The sequence below is a fragment of the Lutra lutra genome, chromosome 12 (genome assembly GCF_902655055.1).
Source record: "Lutra lutra chromosome 12, mLutLut1.2, whole genome shotgun sequence".
Taxonomy (NCBI): Eukaryota; Metazoa; Chordata; class Mammalia; order Carnivora; family Mustelidae; genus Lutra; species Lutra lutra.
In genome coordinates, this window is record NC_062289.1 from 219,903 (window position 1) to 243,615 (window position 23,713).

The window sequence follows — 23,713 nt, forward strand, 5'->3', positions numbered from 1 at the left end:
CTCCAGTAATGGCGCAAAAAAATTCTCCCTGAGCCGACCGCGCACTGACCAGCCCCGTAGAGCTTCGGCGGGCCCAGGAGGGCCACGGGGACGCTCTCGGCGCCCACGGGCGGCCCTCGGGGCGCGGCTTCACCGAAGGGCGCGTCCCTGGTTGCCGGGTGTCTCGACTCCACGTTCCGGTCGGACGGGAGGCTGTGGTGGTCTCAGGGCACCGCCCCTCCTCAGACCCCAGTACGTGGGGGCGAGCCCGAGCGTCCCGGCCACACCCGGGCTCTCGGCACACAACAGCTCGCCACGGGGCGGCTCCCACGACACCGGCCCGGCCAGCAGAAGAGGCCCTTGGGGTTCCGTGACGCAGGTGCTCGTCTCCCTGTGGCGAGTAGCGGCGTTCCTGGAATCAGACCTCGGAGAAGGGAGAGGAGGGGACTCAGCCCAGAGAAAGAAGGAAGTGTTCGAAGGGCAGCAGGGGGTCTCAAACACGGACGCTGACCCTAGCCACCAGCACGAGGAGAGGGCAGCAACCTGACCCGGCAGAGCCTCTTGGCTTTTTTTTTTTTTTTTTTAAGATTTTATTTATTTATTTGTCAGAGAGAGAGAGGAAGCACAGGCAGACAGAATGGCAGGCAGAGGCAGAGGGAGAAGCAGGCTCCCTGACGAGCAAGGAGCCCGATGTGGGACTCGATCCCAGGACGCTGGGATCATGACCTGAGCCGAAGGCAGCTGCTTAACCAACTGAGCCACCCAGGCGTCCCCTCTTGACTTTTTTAAAGATTTTTAAAAATTTTATGTATTTGACAGAGAGGGAGAGATCACAAGTAGGCAGGGAGGCAGCCAGAGGGAGGGGGAAGCAGGCTCCCGGCTGAGCAGAGCGCCCGATGCGGGGCTCCATCCCAGGACCCTGGGATCATGACCTGAGCGAAGGCAGAGGTTTTAACCACTGAGCCCCCCCCCGGCGCCCCACCTCTTGACTGTTTGAATACAAAGGCCAAAGCCCACACGCTGCAGTCAGCCTCCATCCTCTAGGAATCTTAGGGACCCCAAACCTGCAGAAATTCTCTGGGGACACTTGTAATTTATGTCAATGCGCCCTGACCGTCCTTGCCCCCAGGCCTGACCCAAGTGAGGCAGAGCCTGTAACACCCTTAGCAAGGGTGGGAACTATTCAGAAGAGCGCTCCTGCCCTGCCAGTGAGGAGGTGGGCCCTACCATCCAGCAGCACTAGTGGGACACCAGTCTCAGCAGGAGGTGATCCCACGACTCAGACTCAGAAGCACCGGAGTCCTGCAACAGGCCGCCCACAGAATTTGGTGTCAAGGCCAGACGAACCTGAACCGCACCAGCACAACATTGCAACAGCAGTGTTGTTGGTATTGAGGTAACAGGATGACACTGACGACCTTTGGGGTAGACCCCTGGACTTGCCCTGTGACTTGTTAGTGAAGCCACCAAAAAAGCTTACTCGCAGCAGGTGAGCCCCGAGCTTCTAGGTTTCTGAGTGAGTTGACAACGTCTAAAATGCTCGTGCTTCTTACGGGTTACTGACACTCTTCTGTTCTACACTAGTGGTTCTCAAACATTTGGTCTCAGGTACACTCTTAGGTCAATCTTTTTTTTTTTTTTTTTAAGATTTTATTTATTTATTCGACAGACAGAGATCACAAGTAGGCAGACAGGCAGGCAGAGAGAGAGAGGAGGAAGCAGGCTCCCTGCCGAGCAGAGAGCCTGATGCAAGGCTCAATCCCAGGACTCTGGGATCATGACCTGAGCCGAAGGCAGAGGCTTTAACCCACTGAGCCACCCAGGCGCCCCAGGTCAATCTTTTTTTTGTTAAATTTTCTTTTTCTTTTTTTTTTTTTTAAGTAGTCTGCATGCCCAGTGTGGGGCCTGAACTCAAAACCCTGAGGTCAGGAATTGCACATACTACCAACTGAGCCAGCCATGTACCCCAGGACTTCTTTATACACTTCTTTAAGTTTTTTAAGATTTTATTTATTTATTTGGGAGGGAACAAGTAAGGGGAAGAGGGAGAAGGAGACTCCCCACTGAGCAGGGAGCCCCACTGGGGCCCGATCCCAGGAGGCAGATGCTCAACTGACTGAGCCACCCAGGCACCCTTCTTTACACTCTTAAAACTGAGAACCACAAAAAACATTGTTTTTATGGGTTTTATCTGTCAACATTTATTGTATTGGAGATTAAAGAAATATTAGTAGAGCAACACGCATTGCATTAGTTGTCGGCGACGCTGCCCGCAGGTGCACTGAACCATCCATGAGGAGGTAGCACATACATTCAGTGAAGATAACGGCGACTGTACAGACCCCTCAGAGGGTCTCCAGACCACATTCTGAGAAAGCATGCTAAATAAGCTTTTTTTTCAGAAATGTAAGTTCTGTGGTCAGTCTTGGTAAAGTTAGGTATTAAATTTGGTTGTAACGTCAGACTTCCAATGGACAGTAATTTGCTTACTAGACACAAAGCTGGGGGAATCAAACCTGGGAACCGTCACCTTAACGAACGACACCAAGATTCAAGGTAAACGACATGACGAAGACCCCAGTCCCCGGTCACACACAGAAACATGAGCGCCTGCGTGGCTCCGTCGGTGGGCCCTGTGTGTACGTGAGGCTCCCTCTCTCTCCCTGAAAAAATAAACAGGGCGCCCGTGTGACTCAGTCGGTCAAGTGTCTGCCTGCAGCTCCGGTCACAGTCCTGGGGTCCTGGGATGGAGCCCCGCGTCGGGCCCCCTGCTCAGCGGGGAGCCTGCTTCCCCCCCTGCCCACCCCTCGCTTGTGCGTGCTCTCGCGCGCTCTCTCTCTCTGACAAATAACTAAAATCCTTAAATAAAAATAAAATGTCCTTAAAACAAGACACAGAAGCAAGTTGGGCAGAAATAAATGTAAAATTCCACACATAAAAGACAGTTGAGGGAACAATTTCGATTTTTGCTGACTAAAAACCTAACACGCTGCGTGCGAACGGGCCTGCCAGCAGCGCGGGCCGAGGAACGCGCTCGCGGGCTCAGACCACAACACGGCCGTGCGCGGGTCCCGGGGCACGTCCTCAGAGGACCTCCTGGACCAGAGCGCCAGAATCGCAGCCGTCTGGGCTGCAACGGAAGGACCTGAGACAAGCTCAGACGCACGGAGCCGGGGTGGCGGCTCTGAGGCTCCGGGAGGCAAACCAGGGCCACCGGGTAAGGCGAGGGTGCTCTGGCTGGACAGGAGCCAGGCCGGCCCGCCCCCCGCAGGGGCCGCCGCCCGAGAGCCCGGAGCCCCCCCACGCAGACGTCCGGCCTTCTGCAGAACCGGACCGGCTGGCGGAGGCCTGCCCGGGCCCCTGCACGGCCCAGACCCCCCGGTCTGTGGCTTAACGGCTGCCAGGGGCAGAGAGCAGTGACTGTGTGGAGCCTCGGGAGAGACGGCCGTCCTGCCCGGCTCGCTCACCGGGCAGGGGCTGCAGCGCGCCGCGTCCAGCGCCACCGCTTTGATGGCCCCGGTCTGGAGAGTTCCACCAGCGCATCCTGATGCACCGACAGACCTGAGTTAACGGGACGAGGCCTCTGCATCACTACGGTCGGGCAGGACCCGGGAGGGACGCTGTGGTCACCGTCACTGCTACTGCAGGCCCGTCTCGATCATGCCAGCGGCTGACCAGGAGCTTCATTCTGCTGGTTCCTCACCAGACGTGCGGAGCCGGCCCGGGGCCAGGCGGAGCACTGAGCCCCGCGCACAGCTCGCCCCGCGCACAGCTCGCCCGCTGAACCCTCCAAGAAGCTGGCAAAGCCTGTGCGTCTCACACGGGAGGAACTGAGGCCTGACGCCAGGCCACACAGCTCCTAACCGATCAACCCAGGTTCGTCTGTCCTCAGGCCCGGGCCGGTCTCACACTACACAGCGCCTCCCCAGGTCAGGGACCCAGCCCCAGGCTGCTGCAAACACACTTTAAAAACGAAGCCACCACAATCCACAACTGTCATTTCAAATTCAGAAGGGCAGAAGCTGAGAAGAAAACCTTTCCTAGAGGCAGAGACCAGCAAGGAGCCTGATGAGTGGCCTCCTGATGGCTGACCGTCGGGGCAGGCCCGAGGGTCAGGACACAGAGCGTCCCTGGTGTGCAGGGGCTGCGGCTGGAGAAGCCGCGTCCCACACCCTTTTCTGGGCTGTTTTCCCAGCATCTTGAGCACACTCACCAGCCTCTGACGTTGCGGAAGCTGGTCCTTCCTGTTCACCTAGAGGGTCTGAATTTTCATTGAACCCTCAAGCATATTAGCTCAGCCCCGTGCGGTCTTCTCATCTTCCGGCACCAGCTCTTTTAGGGTTCCTGGACCCAGTTCCTGCATGGGGTAGAGAGAGAGAGATTCCCACATGTTCAAGGCTAAGCAGTCTTTGGGATACCAGCAGGGTGTCGGAGAATTCAACTCAGTTTTGACACTGTCTACCTTGGACACAGCATCCGATCCCACAGGTTAAGGACTCAGTCCTGTAAGACGCCCTCCTGCCCCCGAATTCAGACACTCTTCGGAAGTCCCCGGCTGGGACTCGGGCTTCTGACCGACCAGCTGCAGACTGGCTATTCCAGTGACCTCCTCCTGAATCTGCTGCAGCGGCTCACAGAACGCAGGAAGGGCTCACGGTGACCTGCTGGTTAAAGGGTGAGAGTCAGCAGCCAGACAGAGATGTGCCCGGGGACAGGTCCGCGGGAAAGGGTGTGGCGTTTCCATGCCCTCTCCTGACAGCCGCTCATCTCAGTCTCTGAGAGTTTGCCAGCCCAGAAGCTTCCAAACCCAGTCCTTTTGGGTTTTATGGAGGCTTCTTTGCATGGCCACGATGGATTAAATCATTGGCCACTGGCTGATTGAATGCCCAGACCCTTTCCCCTCCCCAGAGGTCAGGCATGGGGTGGAAAGTTCCAACCCTCTGATCACATGGTTGGACCTCCTGGTAGCAGCAGCCCCCGCCCTTGAGTGACGGGGTTCCAAAAGTCACCTTCATTAGCAAAAGACACCTTTGTCAGTCTCAACACTTGGGAAGTTTGGAGGGTTTGGGGAGCAGAGAGCCAGGAACTGTGGATGAAGACCACAACTGAATGACCAAATACATATTTCTTATAAATTACAATCTCAGGTGGCAAACACTGTTCTCCTCATTTTACGGATGAGATGTGGTGGCTCTTGGTAGCCCCAGGTGTCACGTGTCTTCTGGCCCAGAGCCCCACAGAGGTGCCTGGCTTGCATGTCTGACAGCAGCACGGATCCTTGGTTCTTTATAATAAACACACACCTAACAACCTGCAGCACACGCAACCACATCTTGTATGGAAGCACAAAGCGCTATATAAATGTCAAAAACCAAACTAAGTTACTTATTTTTTAAAGTGAAGGCTTAGAAAATTCATCTTCATAAATACTGCTTAATTACACCTGGAAAACCAAACTGTAATGCCTCTCCCCGGAGGAGCTGTCCAAAGCGGGCTGTGAAAGCCATGACTGTATCATTCTCATCCTCTTGTTACTAATTCGAGTTTCAAAACCACATGGAAACAAAAATCAGAAACACCTCCGACCAGGAGGGAGACTCCCTCGCATTAGAACCCCCTCCGCCCCCGCAGTGTACGTGGACTTTCGTTCGCCGTGGCCATCAGGAGGAAAGCAGATCAGAGGTGCTGACGGCCAGGGTGTTTCTTCCCACATGACCGTCCAGCCCCGCAGCCCGCGCTCAGCAGAGACCTGTACCTTTGCCCACGCTGATGACCATGGCCGTGGGCTCCATCAGACTCAGCTCCCTCTTCCCAGCCAGCCTCTGGGTCTGGGACGTCAGGCTCATAGCCAACAGCACGGAGTCCAATCACCGAAGCAGGTCATCCAGACTCTCGATAAGTGACACCAACAGCTCCCTCCTCCTCTAATTTCCTATGAAGGGAACAAGGAAGAAAAACCATGTTCTCTAATCAGAAATTCATCACGTTGCCCCAGGAAGGAGTTTCTGAGGGAGCCAAGGATGCAGCCTGTCGCTGCTGGGTCCAGGATCCATGGGAACCCTGTGGGCATGTCCGGGTTCTCTGGGGGCAGGCCACGGGGCCTGTAGAATTTCATACCACACTGGGGCTCCCTGAAGCCAGGAGCTGCTTGTCCCTTGAACCCCCAGAGCCTGGTACAAGTCCGATGGTCCATCAGACATACGCTCGGTGACGACAGGACATCAATGAAGGGAAGTAGTTCCCAGTCCAAGTTATAGCACAAGCACCTGCTTCTGGGACCACAGAGCACCCCCATGTGGGCAAACGCATCTGGGTTTCCCAGAAAACATACCAACAGAACCGGAGGGTGCCTGAGAATGCTGCTTCTCACACAGGGAGCAAGGCCCCCAGGGTTTGATAGAGGGAACCTTTGTGTTTTGCTTTGGTTCAGTCCTAACCCTGCTCTGGTCCCCAAACAGCTGGCTGTTCAGAGGGATTCCAAGGCCCAGAGGTTATAGGTTCCCAGGCAGCTGCCACGGCGCTACAAACACAGAATTCCAAATTACCCAAATTCTCCCCTAATGTGTTTGGGTCAAGGGACAGCCCCGAGGAAGGATGGATACCGTGCCCACATCACACACTCCATCACATAAGATCCCTGGCGTCTCTCTCTGTGCCTGTGTTCATCGCCCCGAAGTCTCTTCGCTGTCTGTGGTGCAAACGCTGGCTGGACACACCATCTCCCAGCTCACCAGGCCTCCACGACTTTCTCACCAGCTGGGAATGTGGTCCACAGGCAGTGGGAGGCCACTGAAAGGTTGTAAACAACGTCCATCATCTGGCTGGTTTGCAAGGGGGGCCGGAGGTTAAAGAGCAGCAATGAGAAGCCCCATAGAATATGTATTTCAGGTGAGAAAGGACAAAGGACAGGGCCGGAGCCAGCGGCATTGAAGAAGAGAGAGAGAACAAGCAGGTCTGCCGCTGTGTGGAGGCGATCGTAAGCCCGGGCATCGACCGAGAAAGGAGCCCGCGCACGTCACGGAGGGCCAACACGACCTTCCGTATTAAAGGGATCAGGCAAGTTGCCCAGTGCTATGGACAGCTTCTCCCTTTCACTTCAGAAATTAAAGCCTCTTTTCTGATGAATGTTTTCAATTAAAAAAAAAAGGTCTCAGCCACATTCCCAGGTAAGCACAGCCGCTTTCTTGACCATCATTCTTATTTTTTGGAGAGAAAGAGCAGGGGAGTCTTGTGACTTATGGGGGGATCCTATATCCAAGCCATACGGAAGGCAGGGATGGTATGTTAGTTTCAGGTCCACTTTCTGAATGTTTACCTGCATCTCCTGTTGTGGTAGAGAATCCTCGTGTCGAACGCTCTGGCTCTCTGAGTCATCTTACAGCCACTGCTGCCCACGCTAACGATTCCCAGAGTGGCCCCGGTCACCTCCTAACCCATCCAGTTTGTAGAAAATGTCTCTGTATCTGGCGCACTGGCCAACATAGGACCTAAAATACACAGGGGACAGAATGAGCAGCGGGGACGGCACCACACACAGAAAGCCACCTTCCCACACCACAGACGAAGGCTTCCGCTAGGCTGAAGGGAGGGACAGATGGAAGTTTCCTCCTAACAGCACCGGAGCGTCCTGGTAGAGAGCTTTAAAACACCAACTTCTTTTACGTTAAGGAAGGCCTCCTGGTAGAAATATGTCAGTGTCGGCACGCGTGTGCTTACAAAGAGCCTGGTTCTCGCTTCCTCCTTCCTCAAGCGCCGTCACACCCAAGCTCACCAGGAGGATGGGGCACCCTCCCGGAGATGGCCAGGGGGTGCAGAGGCCCGGTCCTGCCTTCTCACTTGGAGGCCTTCACCCCAGGGCAGCATGCTGACGGACCAAGGAATGACCCCAAGGGCATTTCCACAGAGATGCTGAAATTACTTCAGCCGTCAAGGGAACGCGTGGAAGCTTGTGGGGGGCGGACATGGTGGCTGTTGGACAGACTGCCCGTGCCAGGTGCAGGCGAGCTGGGCTCGAGCCCCGGGTGGGCTGCCGAGAGTGGCTTCAGTTCCCAAGTGCAACAAAGCCCTGAGTTCGGTGTGAAGAAGTCAGGCCCGGCGCAGACTTGCAGTTTGAAGACAGGAGCACGTCATTGCGCCTGGTATTACGTGTCTGTCATGTGCACTCCTTGGAAAACCAGCAACTCCAGTGGCCGTTTCCCTGCCGCGACTCTGCGAGCTGCCCCCAGCAGTAAGGCCATCCCCATGTCGGCCGTGGGGCTGGACACGGCCAGTGGTGCGTCGGCCACCTTCACACCAAAGCTGGCCGCGAGCTTCAGGTCCAGGGGATCCAGACCTACTCCGCACACTTCCGCCCCAGATATACACAACTTGGATCTTTGGGCCAAACTGCATTTCATTTTCCAAAAATTCTTGCCCAGTAATGAGATTACAGTGTTTCTGCAGATGTCCAGCACGATCTTCACATACACCGTAGGGCCCTTCCAGTGCAGAGGGACAGGCCAGGCACGTCCTGACTCGCCACGGCCTGCCGGAAGACAAGCGCACGTCTGCGACCAGCGCGTCTTCAACAGAACAATCAGTGCTCCTCCACGGCCCTTTTCGGGTTCTGAGCGCCCAGTTCCCAACATGGTGCCCCCCAGCCCGCCCTCAATTCCACGCCGTCCTCAGGGTACCAGCTGAGTGTCTGAGTGTCCAAGGGTTCAACTCAGTTGTGACACTCCCTGCCCAAAGACGGCATCAGCTCCCGCAGAGGGCTCAGTCCTCCACGGCTGCCCCACCCCCACCTCCGACGCCCCGCACAGGCCCCAGGCCGCTCCCTGGGCTTCCGGCCGGGTCTCGGAGCTCGCGAGAGGCGCACAGAACTCAGGGACGCGGCCTCCTGCTTCCCAGGTCCGCAGGGGCTGTGACAGCGCACAGCGAGACTGAGACGCCGACAACCGAGTTTCTGTCCCCGTGGAGCTTGGGGCCGGCTCCCCGAGGAAGGGTTCTGGTTCCCTAAGCGTGGAAGGTCTCCAGAAAGGACCCAAAAGCCGACCTCTTGGGGTTTTATGGAGGCTTCGCTGCGGAGCGGGGACTGATGAAATCACTGGCCCTCGGCTGAGTCCACCTCCAGCCTCTCCCCAGGGGTCGGCGCGGTGGTCACGAGGGGCTTTACCCGACCTGTCGTCAGTGCCAGGCAGGCCCCGTCAGCCTCAGCGCGGCGCCACGGTGCCCCGGGGGTGCGGAGGGGGCAGCTGGCTGGGCGGACCAAGGAGGTCCCCACCCCCGTCCCAGGGGTCCCCTCTGTCCAGTCCCCACCACCGTCCCAGGGGTCCTGTCAGTTCGGACGCGAACCCCACCTCCTTGGTCCGCCCAGCCAGCTGCCCCCTCCGCACCCCCGGGGCACCGTGGCGCCGCGCTGAGGCTGGGTCTGTCCGACGGGGCCTGCCTGGGCCTGACGACAGGTCGGGTAAAGCCGGGCCCCTCCTGCCCACCGCGGCGCCTCCGAAACGCGAGCCCGCGGGCTTCGCCCCCGACCACCTACCGCACGCGCGCCGCCTGGAGCCCGGGGCCTCGGGTGTCGCGCGCCTCCCGGCGCCGGGCGCGCGCCCCCACGTCGGCGGACACGCGCACGCTCACGTCGGCGCGCACGCAGCGTCCGGCACGCGTCCACGCCCGGAAGGACTGCGGCGCGGGACGCTCTAGTCGGCAGAGGTGCGAGCGGCGGGAGCCGGGGGGCGGGGAGGGCGGCGGGGCGAGGAGGGAGGGGGCGGGAGCCGAGGAGGGCAGCCCACACGGGTTCTCCGCGCCGGGGCTGGGGTCCGCGGGGCGTCCGCGAGGTCCCGGCGCCCTTCCAGGGGTCGAGCTCGGGGGTCCCGGCGGGGAGCGGGGTCCCGGCCGCCCGCCGTGGGACCGAGCGCCGCGGGCGGGGTGTCGCGCGGCCCGCGCCCCCGTGCCCGGCAGCCCGCGGGAAGGAGCGGGTGCGCGCAGTTCTCCTCGCAGGCGCCCGGACCCGCCCCGAGATGTCGTACATGCTCCCGCACCTGCACAACGGCTGGCAGGTGGACCAGGCCATCCTGTCGGAGGAGGACCGCGTGGTGGTCATACGCTTCGGGCACGACTGGGACCCCACCTGCATGAAGATGGACGAGGTGCTCTACAGCATCGCCGAGAAGGTAGCGCGGCGCCCCGCGGTCGGCCTGGGACCCGGGCGCGGCCGGTCCCCCCGCTTGGCGCGCTGGCGGGGGGCTTGGAGGTGCGGTGGTCTCGTTCGCGCCCCAAGTTCGGGCGCGGTCGGCAGAGGGAGGAGGAGGTTCCCGGCCGCGTTCTTACCCTGCGGCCCCCGGGGGTGTCCTCACGAGCTTCCGCCTTTCCCGGGAGAAGCTTCGTGGTGTCCCGGTGTCGAGGGGTTGACGGTTCCTCGCCGCAGGGTCGCGAACAGGACACCCCTGGGGACTAGTGAGCTGGGTAGCTTCGCGGACGAGGACTGTGCGTTCCTGGTGCCTTGTTTCCTGGTGTGGGAGCCCCCGCCCTGCCGGAGCATGAACCCTGCCCCCTGCTCCCGGCCCTTCCGTCCACCCCAAGTGATGCTCTGCAAGTCGCTTGGCTCCTGTCTCCGAGCCAGCGCGTTGCAGGAGGCGACAGGAGAGGAGAGAATCGGGCTCCGGGTGTTTCCCATCAAGCATCCGGCTCGTGGGTGGTGGCGACGGTGCCGATGCCGGCCGGTTCTGTAACCGGGGCTCCGTGCTTCTCTGTAGCTTCTTCATGGTGGTTTGGAGGTAACTTTAATTTGGGGTTTTGCAATTGTAGCAACAAGACAAAGAGCCAATATTAGGCTGTTAATGAAACACCTAACTCACCGATATTCCAAAAGTAATTTGAGAGGCCACTTGAACGAAGAGTGAAAGTGATGGAAACATTGAAGCCATGTTTTGTCTCAGAGGATAAGGGGTTAGAGGAACGGATGTAAGAGCGTATCTTGCATTGAGGACAGGAAGACTGACCTTCTGGGACATCTCGTGGGCTCGTCCGTAGAGTGTGAGATCCTTGCGGTCCTGCATTCAAGCCCCACATTGGGTTAGTTTACTTAAAAACAACTGACCTTCCACTGCTAATTTTTACTATCTCTTACTTGGTAGGAGAGTCAGACCGCAGCAGGGGTGGTGGCACTGGGGACACGGGAGACTGTTCTGTGTCAGTCATCATGAGCGTCCCTTGGAATACTTGCTGAAGTGCGTCTCCAAGGTTCCCGTTCTGCTGGTCTGGGGTGAGGTCCAGAAACAGCCCTTTTCAGAAGCCGTCCTGGCAGTTCTGATGGGACTTTCAAAGCCCCTCAGCGGCAGTCAGGATCAGAGTAGGTGTGCTGTGGTTGCCAGCCGCTCCCTTCCTCCTCCAGCAGCTTGAGAGCGCATCCCGGAAACTCGGGAGAGCAGCAGTTTCCTGACATGGGAATCCTCCCAGCTGGGGTCCGAAGTCATCAATGAGGTGATGCCAGGACATCTCTCTTATGCCTTTGCTTAGGTTGTGGTGATCAAGGGCAGACACAGCCGAGGTCAGTGCTGCCTGGGAGCACCTCTCTGAGGAGCACTGGCTGTGGCCCGGCTGTGTGTTCTGAGTCCTGAGTTGCAGCTGCTGGTGTGAACACCAGGTGGTGACCAGCTCCTGCTGCCCTCAGCACAGGGTCAGGGTACTGAGAGATGGCAGGGTCGCTTCACGTCTGAGCAAAACCAGCAAAATGCTCTTAGCTAGGAGACAGATTTTGTGTGTTAATATAAGCTTTTATATTATATAACTGTGGAAGTCCACAGTTCTTTTCTCATCCCTTCCTGTCGGGTACAGACTGAATTCCTGTATCAGTGGACGCTCTCTTTTTTGGTATTGAACCTATTGATAAGAATAGCTTAACTGGGCTCACTTTGAGTGTTTTTCTTTGTTTTTTTTAAGATTTTTCTTTTTTGTTCAAAAATTTGGATTTCTGTTTATATTAATAAAGTTTTAGTAAAATATTACATAGTACAGTTATTAAAAATGCAAACTTAAAATGTATCCCAAGATTATTGCTTTATTTTTTTCTTAGTATAAAGGCAGAATATGAGTTTATGATTCTGGAAGCCCTTTTTGGGGAAGCTCAAGGGGAATTTTTGAAATTTAAGGTTTTAGTCCAAAGAACAACTTAACTCTCCATTTAAAAATCTCCCTCTGGGGGCACCTGCCTGGCTCAGTGGGTTAAGCCTCTGCCTTCGGCTCGGGTCATGATCTCAGGTTCCTGGGATCGAGCCCCACATCGGGCTCTCTGCTCAGCGGGGAGCCTGCTTCCCCCTCCCCCTCTGCCTGCCTCTCTGCCTACTTGTGATCTCTCTCTCTGTGTCAAATAAATAAATAAATCTTAAAAAAAAAAAAAAAAACCTCCCTCTGCAGAAATGGCAGAGAGTGGGGGATCTTCCTCATATTGTTACAAGCCCTGTTTGGATACCCCAGCTGTTGTAGAGTGAGTAAAAGTTCCACTGCTTAGGCTGGACTTGATGCGATCATTTCTCCTGGAACGTGGTGTGTTGACTTCTCGCCCCCCACCTCGTGCTGGGTGTTTTGAGCCACACTGAAAACAGAAGAGATCTGCGTGACGGTTTCACAGACGCCTGGAGTTTGGTAGAATGAGAATAACAAAGTTTCCTGTTCAGCTGGGTTTTTTTTTTCTTTAGGATTTTATTATTTATTTGCCAGAGCACACAAGCAGGTAGAGAGAGAGGAGGCTCCCTGCTGAGCAGAGAACCCGATGTGAGACTCGATCCAAGGATCCTGGGATCATGACCTGAGCCGAAGGCAGCCACTTAAGCCACTGAACCACCCAGGCGTCCCTGTTCAGCTGATTTTATGCACAGCCTCAAAGAGAGACTTTTTTGTGTACCTCTGTGCTGTCTTGCCATTTTTTTTTTAAAGATTTTATTTATTTATCTGACAGAGATCACAAGCAGGCAGAGAGGCAGGCAGAGAGAGAGAGAGGAGGAAGCAGGTTCCCCGCCGAGCAGAGAGCCCGATGCGGGGCTCGATCCCAGGACCCTGAGACCATGACCTGAGCTGAAGGCAGCGGCTTAACCCACTGAGCCACCCGGCGCCCCTGTCTTGCCGTTTTGTACTAACAGTTTGTCACAGCTCGTCCCGTGATGGGAAAGAATAGTTGGGACATTTAGATTTTTTGTGTTAAAAAAACTCGTACAAATGAGTTTAAAATATGCAAAACCTCAATGATATCATTGATTCGTGATCACACGTTCTCATGAAGTTGTAAATAGTGCAAATATATGTATGGAACTTTTAGAAATGATTTTAAACGATCATTCTTAAGCATTGCATAAAGTAAATTGAACCTTACTGGAAGTCGATGTTCAGTCAAATGAGAGATCTTATGAGTCAGGAAGAAGCTTATGTTTGCTGTGGATTTGCGTGTCTGGGTATGACGCCTTGAAGGTGGCAGCAAGCTCTGAGGGGCGGTGTGGAGTCTGGTTAGGAGCAGGGACCAGGCTAGCTCCTGCTACTTACTCCCTGTGTGATCTTTTTTTTTTTTTTTTAAAGATTTTTTATTTATTTATTTGACAGAGAGAGATCACAAGTAGGCAGAGAGGCAGGCAGAGAGAGAGAGAGGAGGAAGCAGGCTCCCTGCAGAGCAGAGAGCCCGATGCAGGGCTCGATCCCAGGACCCTGGGATCATGACCTGAGCCGAAGGCAGAGGCTTTAACCCACTGAGCCACCCAGGCGCCCCTCCCTGTGTGATCTTAAATAACTTGTCTCTGTGCCTCATTTTACTCGTCTGTAAGAAAGGGACAGTAGTGTCTAAGTAGGGTAGTTGTGAGGCTAGAATTACTAGAACGCGCTTCTGGAGCACTTTGGTCACACAGCCGGTCACGTATTCAGTAATCATGCACCACTCTTACAGCGTCATCATGCGCATCACAACATTTGCAGGAGTTGCTGTGATAGAGCTACTGGGGAAAATAAAGTTATCATGCAGGTTTTTAATGGCTTCTACATGAATGACCTAAGAATTGGTTCCTCGGAAATAAAATACAAAGTGGCAATTGACAGTCTAGAACATGTTTTTCCAGCATTTTACGTGGGTTCTTAGCTGGAGGAGGAGCTCTCTTAGAAGGCTGGAAGGGTGGTTGGTCTCCTGTGCGGTCCTTCAGTCTCCCTGATTCGAATGAGTGACTTTCACTTGTAGACGCATCCTGTAGAAGGGCTGCTGGACAGCTGAGTCAGTGACCTGCTGGAGGAGAAGATGTCCAGCAATAGGGCAACTGTTATAAATGATCAGCAGAATATATACACTAAGAAACAACTTGATAATAGAAATGAAATTTGTGCATAAAGTTCTTGGCTTTTAAAAAATGCTAGTAACAACCAATTAAAATTATTGCAAACATAGCAGGCAAAATATTACTTCAGATCTAGAAGACTTATGCAAATAAGTTTGAAGTACCATTTGAAAAGATGACTCCCATGGGTAGAGAGGCAAAGAACTTTAAAAAGAGGAAATTCTAATGGTTAAGTGAACTTGAGAGCCATGCACGTGAAAATAGTACACACTGCTACTTAGACTTCTCAGAGATGAGAAGGTATTTACTGTGGCGTGGGGAACGTTAATACTGATGATATTCTTTTGGAAAGCAGCTTGGCCTTGTTTGAAAAGCCTTAAGAACTCAGTCATCCTACTTCTTCAGTAGGCAAAGTTTTATGCTCCACAGGACTTTTGGTATCATTTCTAGCAAAACTGGGAGCAATGACCATGTCTAATGGTAGGAGAGCATGGTGATGACTGTAATCTCTGGTTTTTGAACATTTAGACCAGTCACCTTGTCTGGTGGGAAACAGACCTCAGCGTAGTTGTTGTGACGACCAATGAAGTAGGTGTGCCAAGTAATTTGTCCAGACTCGGAAATGGAGAGTTGGGATTTGAACGGGGAATGTCCTCTTCACCAGATGGAATACTATGTGGCCATTAAAAATGATTTTCTAAGCTTTTTAAATACTGTGGGCATTTGTTGATGACGTCAGCTCGAGAAAGCAGAACGTATGTGATTTCCTCATGAGTGAACATGTGGGTCTGGGGAAAGGGAAACACTTTTCACTGTAAGATACTCATACTCTGTTAATTTTATTTGTCATATATTTTTAAGTTACATAACTTGTTTGAAGAACACTGGGCTGGAGCACCTGGCTGGCTCAGTCAGAAGAGCACGCGGCTCTCAGTCTTGGGGTCGTGACTTTGAGTCCCATGTTGGGGGTAGACTTCACTTAAAAAAGTGGGCTGGTCACGTGACAGTGGATTTTCCCTTCCTTTTGTATTTTTCCAAAGTGAGCATTTTTTAAATGGAGAGAATATCGTAGACACCTAGCTCCTTTTCAGTTTTCTAAAAAATACACAGGGTTGTAGTTAAGCACGGATTCCTTAATGGGTGCGAAACGTTGAGTAGAAATAGTTCAGCTTTGACAAGCGGAGGCTTTTCCAGAGGAGGGAGACCGCAGGGAGGCAGAGGGTCGGTGGAAGGCCTCTGGGCGCCACCCGGCTGGGCCGTGGTCCCCGCACAGCGATTCCTCGGAGGTGGCACCGCACCAGCTCTGAAGGCCAGTCTCTCCGAGCCCAGGGTTACGTCGTTAAGCTCACGCTGTCCCAGAACACATTTTTAGTGACAATAATGTGTTCCTTGCATTTCGAAATACGAGTTTCTTGTTAGAAGTTCATGCAGCGAACATGACTCGTGCTTGTGAGTCGGGCTCTGCGTCTGAGGACACGTCGGTAAAGACAGACATGGTTCTGCAGGGCCATCGTGTAGTCCACACGGGGGGAGAGAAGAACTGAGTACCAGGGCACCACTTGGTTGTCTGCTATTGTTTTGAGAGGGCCTGTGAGGGAGGGGAGGGACGGGGGCATTCTTAGGCAGACCGCGCTGAGCTCTGAGCCTGCCGCGGGGCTCACAGCCTGAGTGAGATCAAGAGTTGGAGGCTCAGGCCAACTCTGCCACCAAGGCATCCCTGTCCCTTTTACTTCAGACGGAGCTACAGTTTTCTTACTCATCCTGGGAGGCAAGAGGAAATTGGGCCTCTCCTAAAGTCTCACTGTAAAGACCAGCATTTACAGTGTGAAAATTGTCTCATCCAGTTGGGGTCGCTGAGTGCCCTCATACATAAAATAGAAGCGATGTATCTTGATCACTTTTAGGAGGATGTGGTTTCTGGTGTCAGTCTCTGCTCTAACTTGGGAGGTTTGGAGGTTCCAGGAACCAGAACCCATTGGCTGAAGAATCCATGTCGAGCCAGAAGGCACCCGGGCAGGCGCTGGCTAGGCTGCTGGTGCCACAAGAGGCAGATGTGCGCCTGGTTACGCCGGGACGTAAATACCGTTCCCTGTAAGTTACGGTGCGCAAGGAGCGCTGCTGCCCAGGGGCCACGGGGACAGAGGCTGTTTGGACCAGTGCCGCACGGTGCACGTCACCGCACAGCCGCCTTCTCTTTCACCCGGAAATGCGGGCATTGGCAGTGGCAGGGGAGGACCTGCCTCTCCACCTGAGACCCTCGGTGACGTCCCTCTTTTCACAGCCAGGCTCTCTGCAGGGTCTGTCCGTCCTTCGTGCCTTGTGCGGGTTTTGCACGGTCACTGATGACCTTCCAGTAGCCAGAGTCACAGAACCACAGGCTTCGTCTGACATGAGCTCTCTGGTCCCTGACCCAGCTCCCTCTTGGGTGGTCCCTTGACTTGGTCTGTGAGTGTGCCTCTCTGGCCACTCCTGCTGCCCTTGGCCCTCCCGTGGGGCAGCTGGACTGGCCGCTGATGGATGCAGATGGCAGTGGTGCCCAGAGCACAGCCATGCCAGCGTTCCTTGTAAGTAAGCCCTTCTCCCTAGATGCTCCTCAGTTTTCCCAGGTCTCCAACCCCTCCTTGCTTGGAGACAAACAAGTAAATGACCTGAACTTGGGCCTCAAAGGGCCCTGTCTACGTTTCCAGGCTCACGTTCCACCTCTAACCCTGCATCCCGGCTGCTGCTGCTGCCCTTGCCTTGTCCTCTCCAGCATCGTCATCTCGCACACGCCGCCTTTCTAGCCTGGCCCATTCCCCGTCCCCCTCAGGGCCTCCTGCCCCCTTTGGGCAGCCTAATTCCTTCGAGACTTGGGTAGGAATCCCATCCAGAAGTTGCACTGTGGAGCCAGACAGGGTGAGTCTCAGCTTGGCCGCTTGCTTCCCGTGTAGCTTACGGTCTTTCTGACTCATTTCTTAGAGTCACTCTGTCTTCCTGAGTCTTACTTCATTAACTGTGTCTTCATTCGGGGGTTAGAGTTAGACGTAAGGAGTGAGGAGTACCTTGTAAGTGAACTGACATACTTTGCTTCTGCTAGAACTCAGAGTGGGGGTTTAGATAGATGAGATAGAAGGCAAAGGAGATCGAGACTTGTATCTTTTTTTTTTCTTTTTTAAGATTTTCATTTATTTGACAGACACAGTGAGAGAGGAAACACAAGTGGGGGGAGTGGGAGAGGGAGAAGCAGGCTTCCCGCCACGCAGGGAGCCTGATGCGGGGCTCGATCCCAGGACCCTGGGATATGACCTGAGCCGAAGGCAGAGGCTTAATAACTGAGCCCCCAGGTGCCCCAAGACTTTTCTTAGTCGCCTTCTGGTTGTGGAATGTTCATTGCTGTGAGTCCTTATGTTTTTAGAGTTTTTTGCGCACAGCAGTTTGTTGTGGCTCCCGGATTTGCCTCAAGCCCTAAAACCTCGCCCATTGCTTCATGCGTCCTGAGTGCTGTTGACGGATGCGTGAGGCAAGAGAACTTTGAAGTTTGCCGTAGTTTACGTTGTGACTCGGGAAGTCTGTTGTGTCGCGGGCAGGACTTCAAGTCCACACACAATACTGGGAAGTCAGTGAAAACCGGGCAGTAGCCAAAGTTCCCATCCTCGGGTGCTTGTGTGCTGAGGCTGACAGACCCTGGAAATGCAGTTTGAGGCCTCTGGGAGGGGCAGGGAAGAGGACGCCTGAATTTGCAAAGTGGCAAAGCGAATCCGTGGGACACAGATGCCAGAGTCATCTTGGAGGGAAAGTTTTGGGGACTGTGAAGTGGACGGCAGTAATAATTTGTAAATTATTACTAATCTTTTGCGATTCTTGGTTTCTGGAGAATTATCAGTAAAGCAAAACAAAGCAAGATTTTTTGCATACAATAAAAAGGACAAATTTATGATTTTACTTTTTTCTAAAGTACATAATTTATAACCCTGCCCATCTGATTTTTAGACTAACTGAATATTTACATGGCGATTCCCTAAGTTAATATTTACTCGCTGTTACTGGTATCTGTTTTGCGCATCAGTCAACAGAGCAAGGCATTGAAGGGATAAAAACGGGTCAGGGCTACTGCCTGACCACTTTGTGTATTTATACACACTGTTTTATAGTCTGAACTTCTGTGCTGCAGTTTCTGTTTTATTTTTAAATAAAATCAGAATACAGTTGATGAGTTAACCCGGAAAGTAAAACTGGGTTCTGGTGACCTGACCAGCATGTTCCCACTGTTGGCACAAGAGACCAGAGTTTCAGGACGGGGCTCGGCCACACGAAGGTGCTGCTTTAGGGCTTTCAGGACACAGTGTGTAGACCACAGCGCATGGCAGCGTCAGAGCCCTCAGGCAGAGAGCCGGGGCATGACGGTGTTCAGGGTCTCTCCCGACCAGCGCTGGGGCCGAAAGCAGTCCTTGTGAGATGCCAGCTTTGTTTGGTGTTGGTAGCTTAATTTTCGGTGTTAACTATTAGTTAATAGTTCCAAAGCAGAGAGGAGGGTTGTAGTGACCCCTCTGAGCCTCTCGCTCAGGTCCAGCAGTCCCTAGTACCTTTCAGTCTTCCGTCAGCTGGCCCCGGACATGTTTTACGCTGCAGTATTTAAAGCAAATCCCAGATACCACTTCATTTCATCTGCAAATTATATTCAGAATTTTAGAATTAGTTTTATATGCATTTCCTGGGGCTGTAGTAACAGAGCCCACAAACTGGGCAGAGAAACGAATAGAAGTCTGTCATCTCACAGTCTGGGGGCCGAGAGTCCCAAGCCAGGGTGTCCGCAGGTGCAGCCTCTGAAACCTTCTAGGGAGACCGCCTGGCGCGTCTTCCTGCTCTGGGGTTGTCTGCCGTCTTCGATGCCCTTGTCTTGTGGGTGTCTCCCGCCCTAAAAGTCAGCCATAGCCCCTTCTCTGAACAACACCGTCTGGAATGGCCAGTCTGATCCTAGCAACAACCTCCGTAAGGACCCTTTGCCGAACAAGGCCCCATTCTAAGCACTGGGGGTTAGGACTGCAGCGCGTCTCTTTCTGGGGGGAAGTAACTCAGCCCATAACATACAGGGTTGTCTAGCTTCCCGGAAGGCACCGAGACAGCACTTGTAAGTGTTTAAAATGTCATGTCCTTTGTTGTAGAGATTACATTTTAGGAGTTTATCTTTGGAAGTAATGAAATATGTACACAAACGGGTAGCAGTGTTCACAGGTGAATAATTGGTATTGATGAAAAAAATCTGAATTATTTTCATGAAAAATCGGGACATAATAGAAAACGTAAAATAATGACCTAACCGTTTGATAAAGCAATTATGTAGCTGTAAAAATTGTGTTTGGGGAAAATGTATAATTTGTGTAAGAGACTGTCCATAATTAAAGCAGGATATAAGGTACTGTGGTATGACCACATTTTACTTAAACAGCATAGACACGTGTATGTGTGTAACAGAAAAAGTGGTAAAGAATTTACTAAAAATCTACTTGTGGCAATTAACTCTGGTCATTGGGATTGGAGGTGATTCCATTTATTTATTTATTTAGTGATTCTGTTTTATGGACCATTTTCTGAGTTTTCTAAATTCTCCGATGCACTTAGAATCAGGGAGAAAGAGGAAGGTGTGTGTTGCGCGGCACCACTCACAGTGCTGGGCTCTTAGCACCGGCGGGTGTGCGGGGCCACGCGATAGGAGCGCCCGGCCGACGTCTCAAGGCCTGTTTTCCCGCCGCTCTTGGCGGAGCGCACACACTGTCAGGAGAAGCTGGTGTAGGTGGTTGTCGCCGCAGGGGTGGCGCGACCTGCTTTTCCGGAAGGGGTGCAGGGTGGGACCCAGGGGTCGGCGCCCGTGTGTCGGCGTTACTGCGGAACGACGTGGGGGAGTTGGTTTGGAAATTGTCCTCTTGCACACAGATTCTTGTGCTTGCTTTTCAGTGTGCTTTTGCAGAGTAAAAAACAGATGTGTTACTTTATAGGGCTTTTTCAATCTCTTACTTTTAGGTTAAAAATTTCGCAGTTATCTATCTTGTGGATATCACAGAAGTGCCTGACTTCAACAAGATGTACGAGTTGTACGACCCGTGTACTGTCATGTTTTTCTTCAGGTACGTTCTCTTAAAGCTCTCGTCTCAGTTGGTTATCGTTGGTCCGGAAGTTTGATGTAGTCCAGATGGCGTCACATCGGAGGGCATTTCTGTAATAAAGTTGGGTAACATGACTCAAAAAAAAAGTTGTGGAGATTTAATTCGGAAAGAAATCACCATTTGGCATTGTTTCTACTTGTCAAAATTTCTGTTTATTGTTAGTAGAAAGGCTGGTAAATGGCAGTATTAAGTCTTAGACATCCCCGGTGCCTGACAGGTGAGGGATGTCTGGGTGGGTTGTATGGGGCGGGTATTGGCTTATATCCTGTGCAACAGGTAACGCCATGTGAGTAGCTAAAAGCCACATTGATGAGCTCAGTGTTCTGTTGCTCCAAGTTTGGGTCGGCTCAGTGGGTTTCCTCTCGGGGTCTCACAAGGCCACAGTCACGGGCTGGGCCTTTTTGGGGCCGTCAGTCGGGGAAGAAGCCACTGGCTCATTGGGTTGTTGGCCGAATCCCATTCCCTGTGGTCACGGGCTGGGGCCGCTGACTCCTGGCCCGCTGTGTGCCGGGCCCTCCCTGCTGCCTGAGGCCCTTCAGTCTGCACAACCTGCACCATCTCTGCAGTTTCCTGTTCTGCTTCCCCGAGGCTGTGACCGGAATAGACCCACCAAATAATCCAGGATTATCTCCTTACTTTAAAGTCACTTGATGAGTAACCGTTGGGGCATCTGCCAGTCTCCGTTGTCTGTAGCGTCACTGGTGGCTGGCGTCTCATTGCAGCACAGTCCCAGGGATGAGGGCAGGAACTTTGCAGGGTTGAGTTTAGGGTTTTGTCTTCTGCCCTCTGCCCTCCGGCTCCAAAGACTCACATCCTTTGGGTGTACAAAAGCAGGTATGCATGAGGCTGCTTAGGCTGGTGGACACCCCTTACCTGTGGCCCCAGCTCTGCCAGCACACATCATGGGACAGCATTGCAAACAGGTCTGGTTTCTCAGGGGGATGTGAGGAGAAAGGGGCTGACTCCCCAGTGGGAAGGTCTGCCCAGGCTTTCCTGCCTTTTCTGGGAAAGGCGTGTGCAGCCAGGCCATTTTCCGCCGACTTCAGCAGGTAGCATTTTGGGGTTCTCCCGCCTCCTTTCTCTGCACCGTTGTCCTCTGCAGCCCGAGTGCCTGTCCTGGGCGTCCATGAAGACCCAGGAGGCGCGCCGCTCATCACTTGCGACTGAACATTCCGCCTGGGCTGCAGCACCAGGTCATGGGCCTCTTCCGTGCCCCCCGCGCCCTTCTGCGTGGCAGTGTCTTCTGCCGTCTGGAGGGGCCAAGAACTCCTTCTCTCTTTCCGCGGCTCTAACCCCGCGTCATCTGTCGTCACCGTCCGCAGCAGGGAGAAAGCAGGTGGCCGCTCCAGGGCTCAACAGCTCCTCAGGTGCACATCCAGGCGCATCCTGATGACTTCTGCAGGACCGTGTCCCCGAGGAACAGGGGCCCTTCCCTCCACCCCGGTGGTGTGCTCCTTCCTTCCTCCAGCACCTGCCCCGGCCATGCTCCTCCAGTCTGCGAGTCCACGAACAGGCTCTTCAAGGCAGTCCGGGCCTTTCCTGTCGTGCTGCTCGCAGTGCTCCCCACACCCTTAGGGTGCAACTCATGAGGGCCGTCTTGGGTCCAGCCTCCCACCACCAGTGGCTGGCCCGACCAAGGCACAGAGGACGCCGTGGCGGACGGGGCTGCAGAGAGGAGGATGGTGGGGTGGATGCCGGGGCGCTGGACTGAAGAGAAGACGAAGTGCCTTCCGCTCTTTCTGCGACGCCGGAATCCAAGACGGGGCGCCTCTCTGCTTGAGTTAATGTTTTCACCAAGTGCGTGTACTGAGTCCTGCCTGGTTTCGTGGTCTAGTGCCCGGACGTTAAGTCAGACAAGATGGTTCCTGCTGTCACCGGGCTTTGCAGATTGGCAGCAGCGGAGTAGATGAGCGAAGGCGAGCAGGTGTTTGTAGAGACACAAGTGCTGGGTCGGGGTGGCGGGGAGCTGAAGGACAGACGGAGGAAGTCTAGAATGAGCTCGTGCCTTTGCAGGGGTGGGCACGCGGGCGCGGGCGCGGACGGTCCGGCCATGGGGGGCAGACTGTAAGAGGCTGACAGGTGATGGGACAGGGAGGGACAGGGTCCAGGGTCCAGATTCCTGGGCCCGAGTGCAGATGTGGAGAGTTACAAGTAGAAGTAGATGTTTGCAGCAAAGCAGAAACGTTGCATCTGCCTTTTGGATGCTCCCTGTGGTGGGACAGACGGAGACTTGATGTGCTGCTCTTCATTCCTGTGGAAGTGAAAACTTGAATAAATGAAAACTGTCTCCAACAAACTTGGAGAGATCAGTGTACCAATGACAACAAGGGTTAGTATCTCTGTAAAGTGCACATATCAATTCATTTTTGAAAGTAGCCTCTTAAAAATAAATCTGTAAAGTATCACCTACTTCCCTAATTATAGAAATGCAGACATACTAATTTCACAGTTAGGACTTTGGATAAAGTGTACGCTAGGGTCAGGGTATTGTGTTTCCTAGGTAAATCGGTACAGCCCTTTGGGAAACAGTGTCACTTTCCAAGTGACTCACGCTGTGTCCTGTAGGACGTTTGTCCCGAGGGAGTGGCTTAGCCGTGCAGAGGGAGCTTGTGCCCTGCATGGTGTGTGCTTTTACACTAGTGTTCAACTGGTTCTCGTCTTCTAAATCGCGGTAGAGCCTCCTGACTGTGTGTTTTTGTCTTAACTGTTTTTTTTTTTTTTAAAGATTTTATTTATTTGACAGAGAGGATGACAAGTAGGCAGAGAGGCAGGTGGGGGGAGGGGAGCAGGCTCCCCGTTGAGCAGAGAGCCCGATGCAGGGCTCGATCCCAGGACCCTGAGATCATGACCTGAGCTGAAGGCAGAGGCTTAACCCACTGAGCGCCCCCGCCCCCAGGCGCCCTTAACTGATGTTTAACAAGAGCTTGTGATGGTGGGAAACAGAAGGCATGGAACATGGAACTCTTAGGAGACTGTGAACACTGACCCGTCTCCTCTTTGCAGGAACAAACACATCATGATCGACCTGGGTACGGGTAACAACAACAAGATCAACTGGGCCATGGAAGACAAACAGGAAATGATAGACATCATCGAGACTGTGTACCGGGGTGCCCGGAAAGGCCGCGGCCTGGTCGTTTCTCCAAAGGATTACTCCACAAAGTACAGATACTGAGCTCGGCCTGGTCTCCGTGCACAGGAGTGGCGTGGAGTCGTTTTCATGTGGAAATATTGGAAACTATTTAAAGCCTTAGCGCAAGCGTTTGGAAGAGAATATGAAGATCACAGGGTTGGTTGGAGGGTCCT

General features: G+C 53.7%; 2 protein-coding genes and 2 long non-coding RNA genes across 11 annotated transcripts in view; 2 read left to right on the top strand and 2 right to left on the bottom strand.

Moving 5' to 3' along the window:
• Nucleotides 1-4,196, top strand: part of LOC125082651 (uncharacterized) — a 21,634-nt gene extending 17,438 nt beyond the window's left edge. Inside the window, exon 3 of the long non-coding RNA XR_007122034.1 lies at nt 3,101-4,196. This is a non-coding gene — a long non-coding RNA (uncharacterized LOC125082651). The remainder of the gene's footprint in view (nt 1-3,100) is intronic.
• LOC125082650 (uncharacterized) lies at nt 1,844-9,584 on the bottom strand. The gene is made up of 5 exons (XR_007122033.1): nt 9,503-9,584; nt 6,097-7,466; nt 5,735-5,911; nt 4,193-4,643; nt 1,844-2,642 (listed from the first exon to the last, which is right to left on the bottom strand). It is a non-coding gene; the product is annotated as an uncharacterized LOC125082650 (long non-coding RNA).
• On the top strand, nt 9,351-23,636 carry TXNL4A (thioredoxin like 4A). Of its 7 annotated transcripts, XM_047698482.1 has the most exons (5): nt 9,454-9,672; nt 9,949-10,133; nt 11,097-11,224; nt 20,265-20,368; nt 23,411-23,636. In XM_047698482.1, the coding sequence occupies exons 4-5, from the start codon at nt 20,325-20,327 to the stop codon at nt 23,580-23,582; spliced, it is 216 nt and encodes a 71-aa protein (XP_047554438.1). In that variant the 5' UTR covers nt 9,454-9,672; nt 9,949-10,133; nt 11,097-11,224; nt 20,265-20,324; the 3' UTR covers nt 23,583-23,636. The 7 variants fall into 7 exon arrangements, with proteins under 7 accessions (XP_047554434.1, XP_047554438.1, XP_047554435.1 ...); XM_047698478.1 differs by lacking the exons at nt 11,097-11,224; nt 20,265-20,368; nt 23,411-23,636 and adding an exon at nt 16,172-17,439 and having other exon boundaries at nt 9,351-9,672; XM_047698480.1 differs by lacking the exons at nt 9,454-9,672; nt 11,097-11,224; nt 20,265-20,368; nt 23,411-23,636 and adding exons at nt 9,759-9,777; nt 16,172-17,439 and having other exon boundaries at nt 9,876-10,133.
• The window catches only part of HSBP1L1 (heat shock factor binding protein 1 like 1), a 21,888-nt gene continuing 18,203 nt past the window's right edge, over nt 20,029-23,713 (bottom strand). Inside the window, exon 4 of one of the 2 annotated variants that reach the window (XM_047698486.1) lies at nt 20,029-22,658. In XM_047698486.1, the coding sequence (XP_047554442.1) occupies nt 22,553-22,658 (106 nt within the window). In that variant the 3' untranslated portion in view covers nt 20,029-22,552. The remainder of the gene's footprint in view (nt 22,659-23,713) is intronic. The other variant, XM_047698491.1, reaches the window with a different exon arrangement.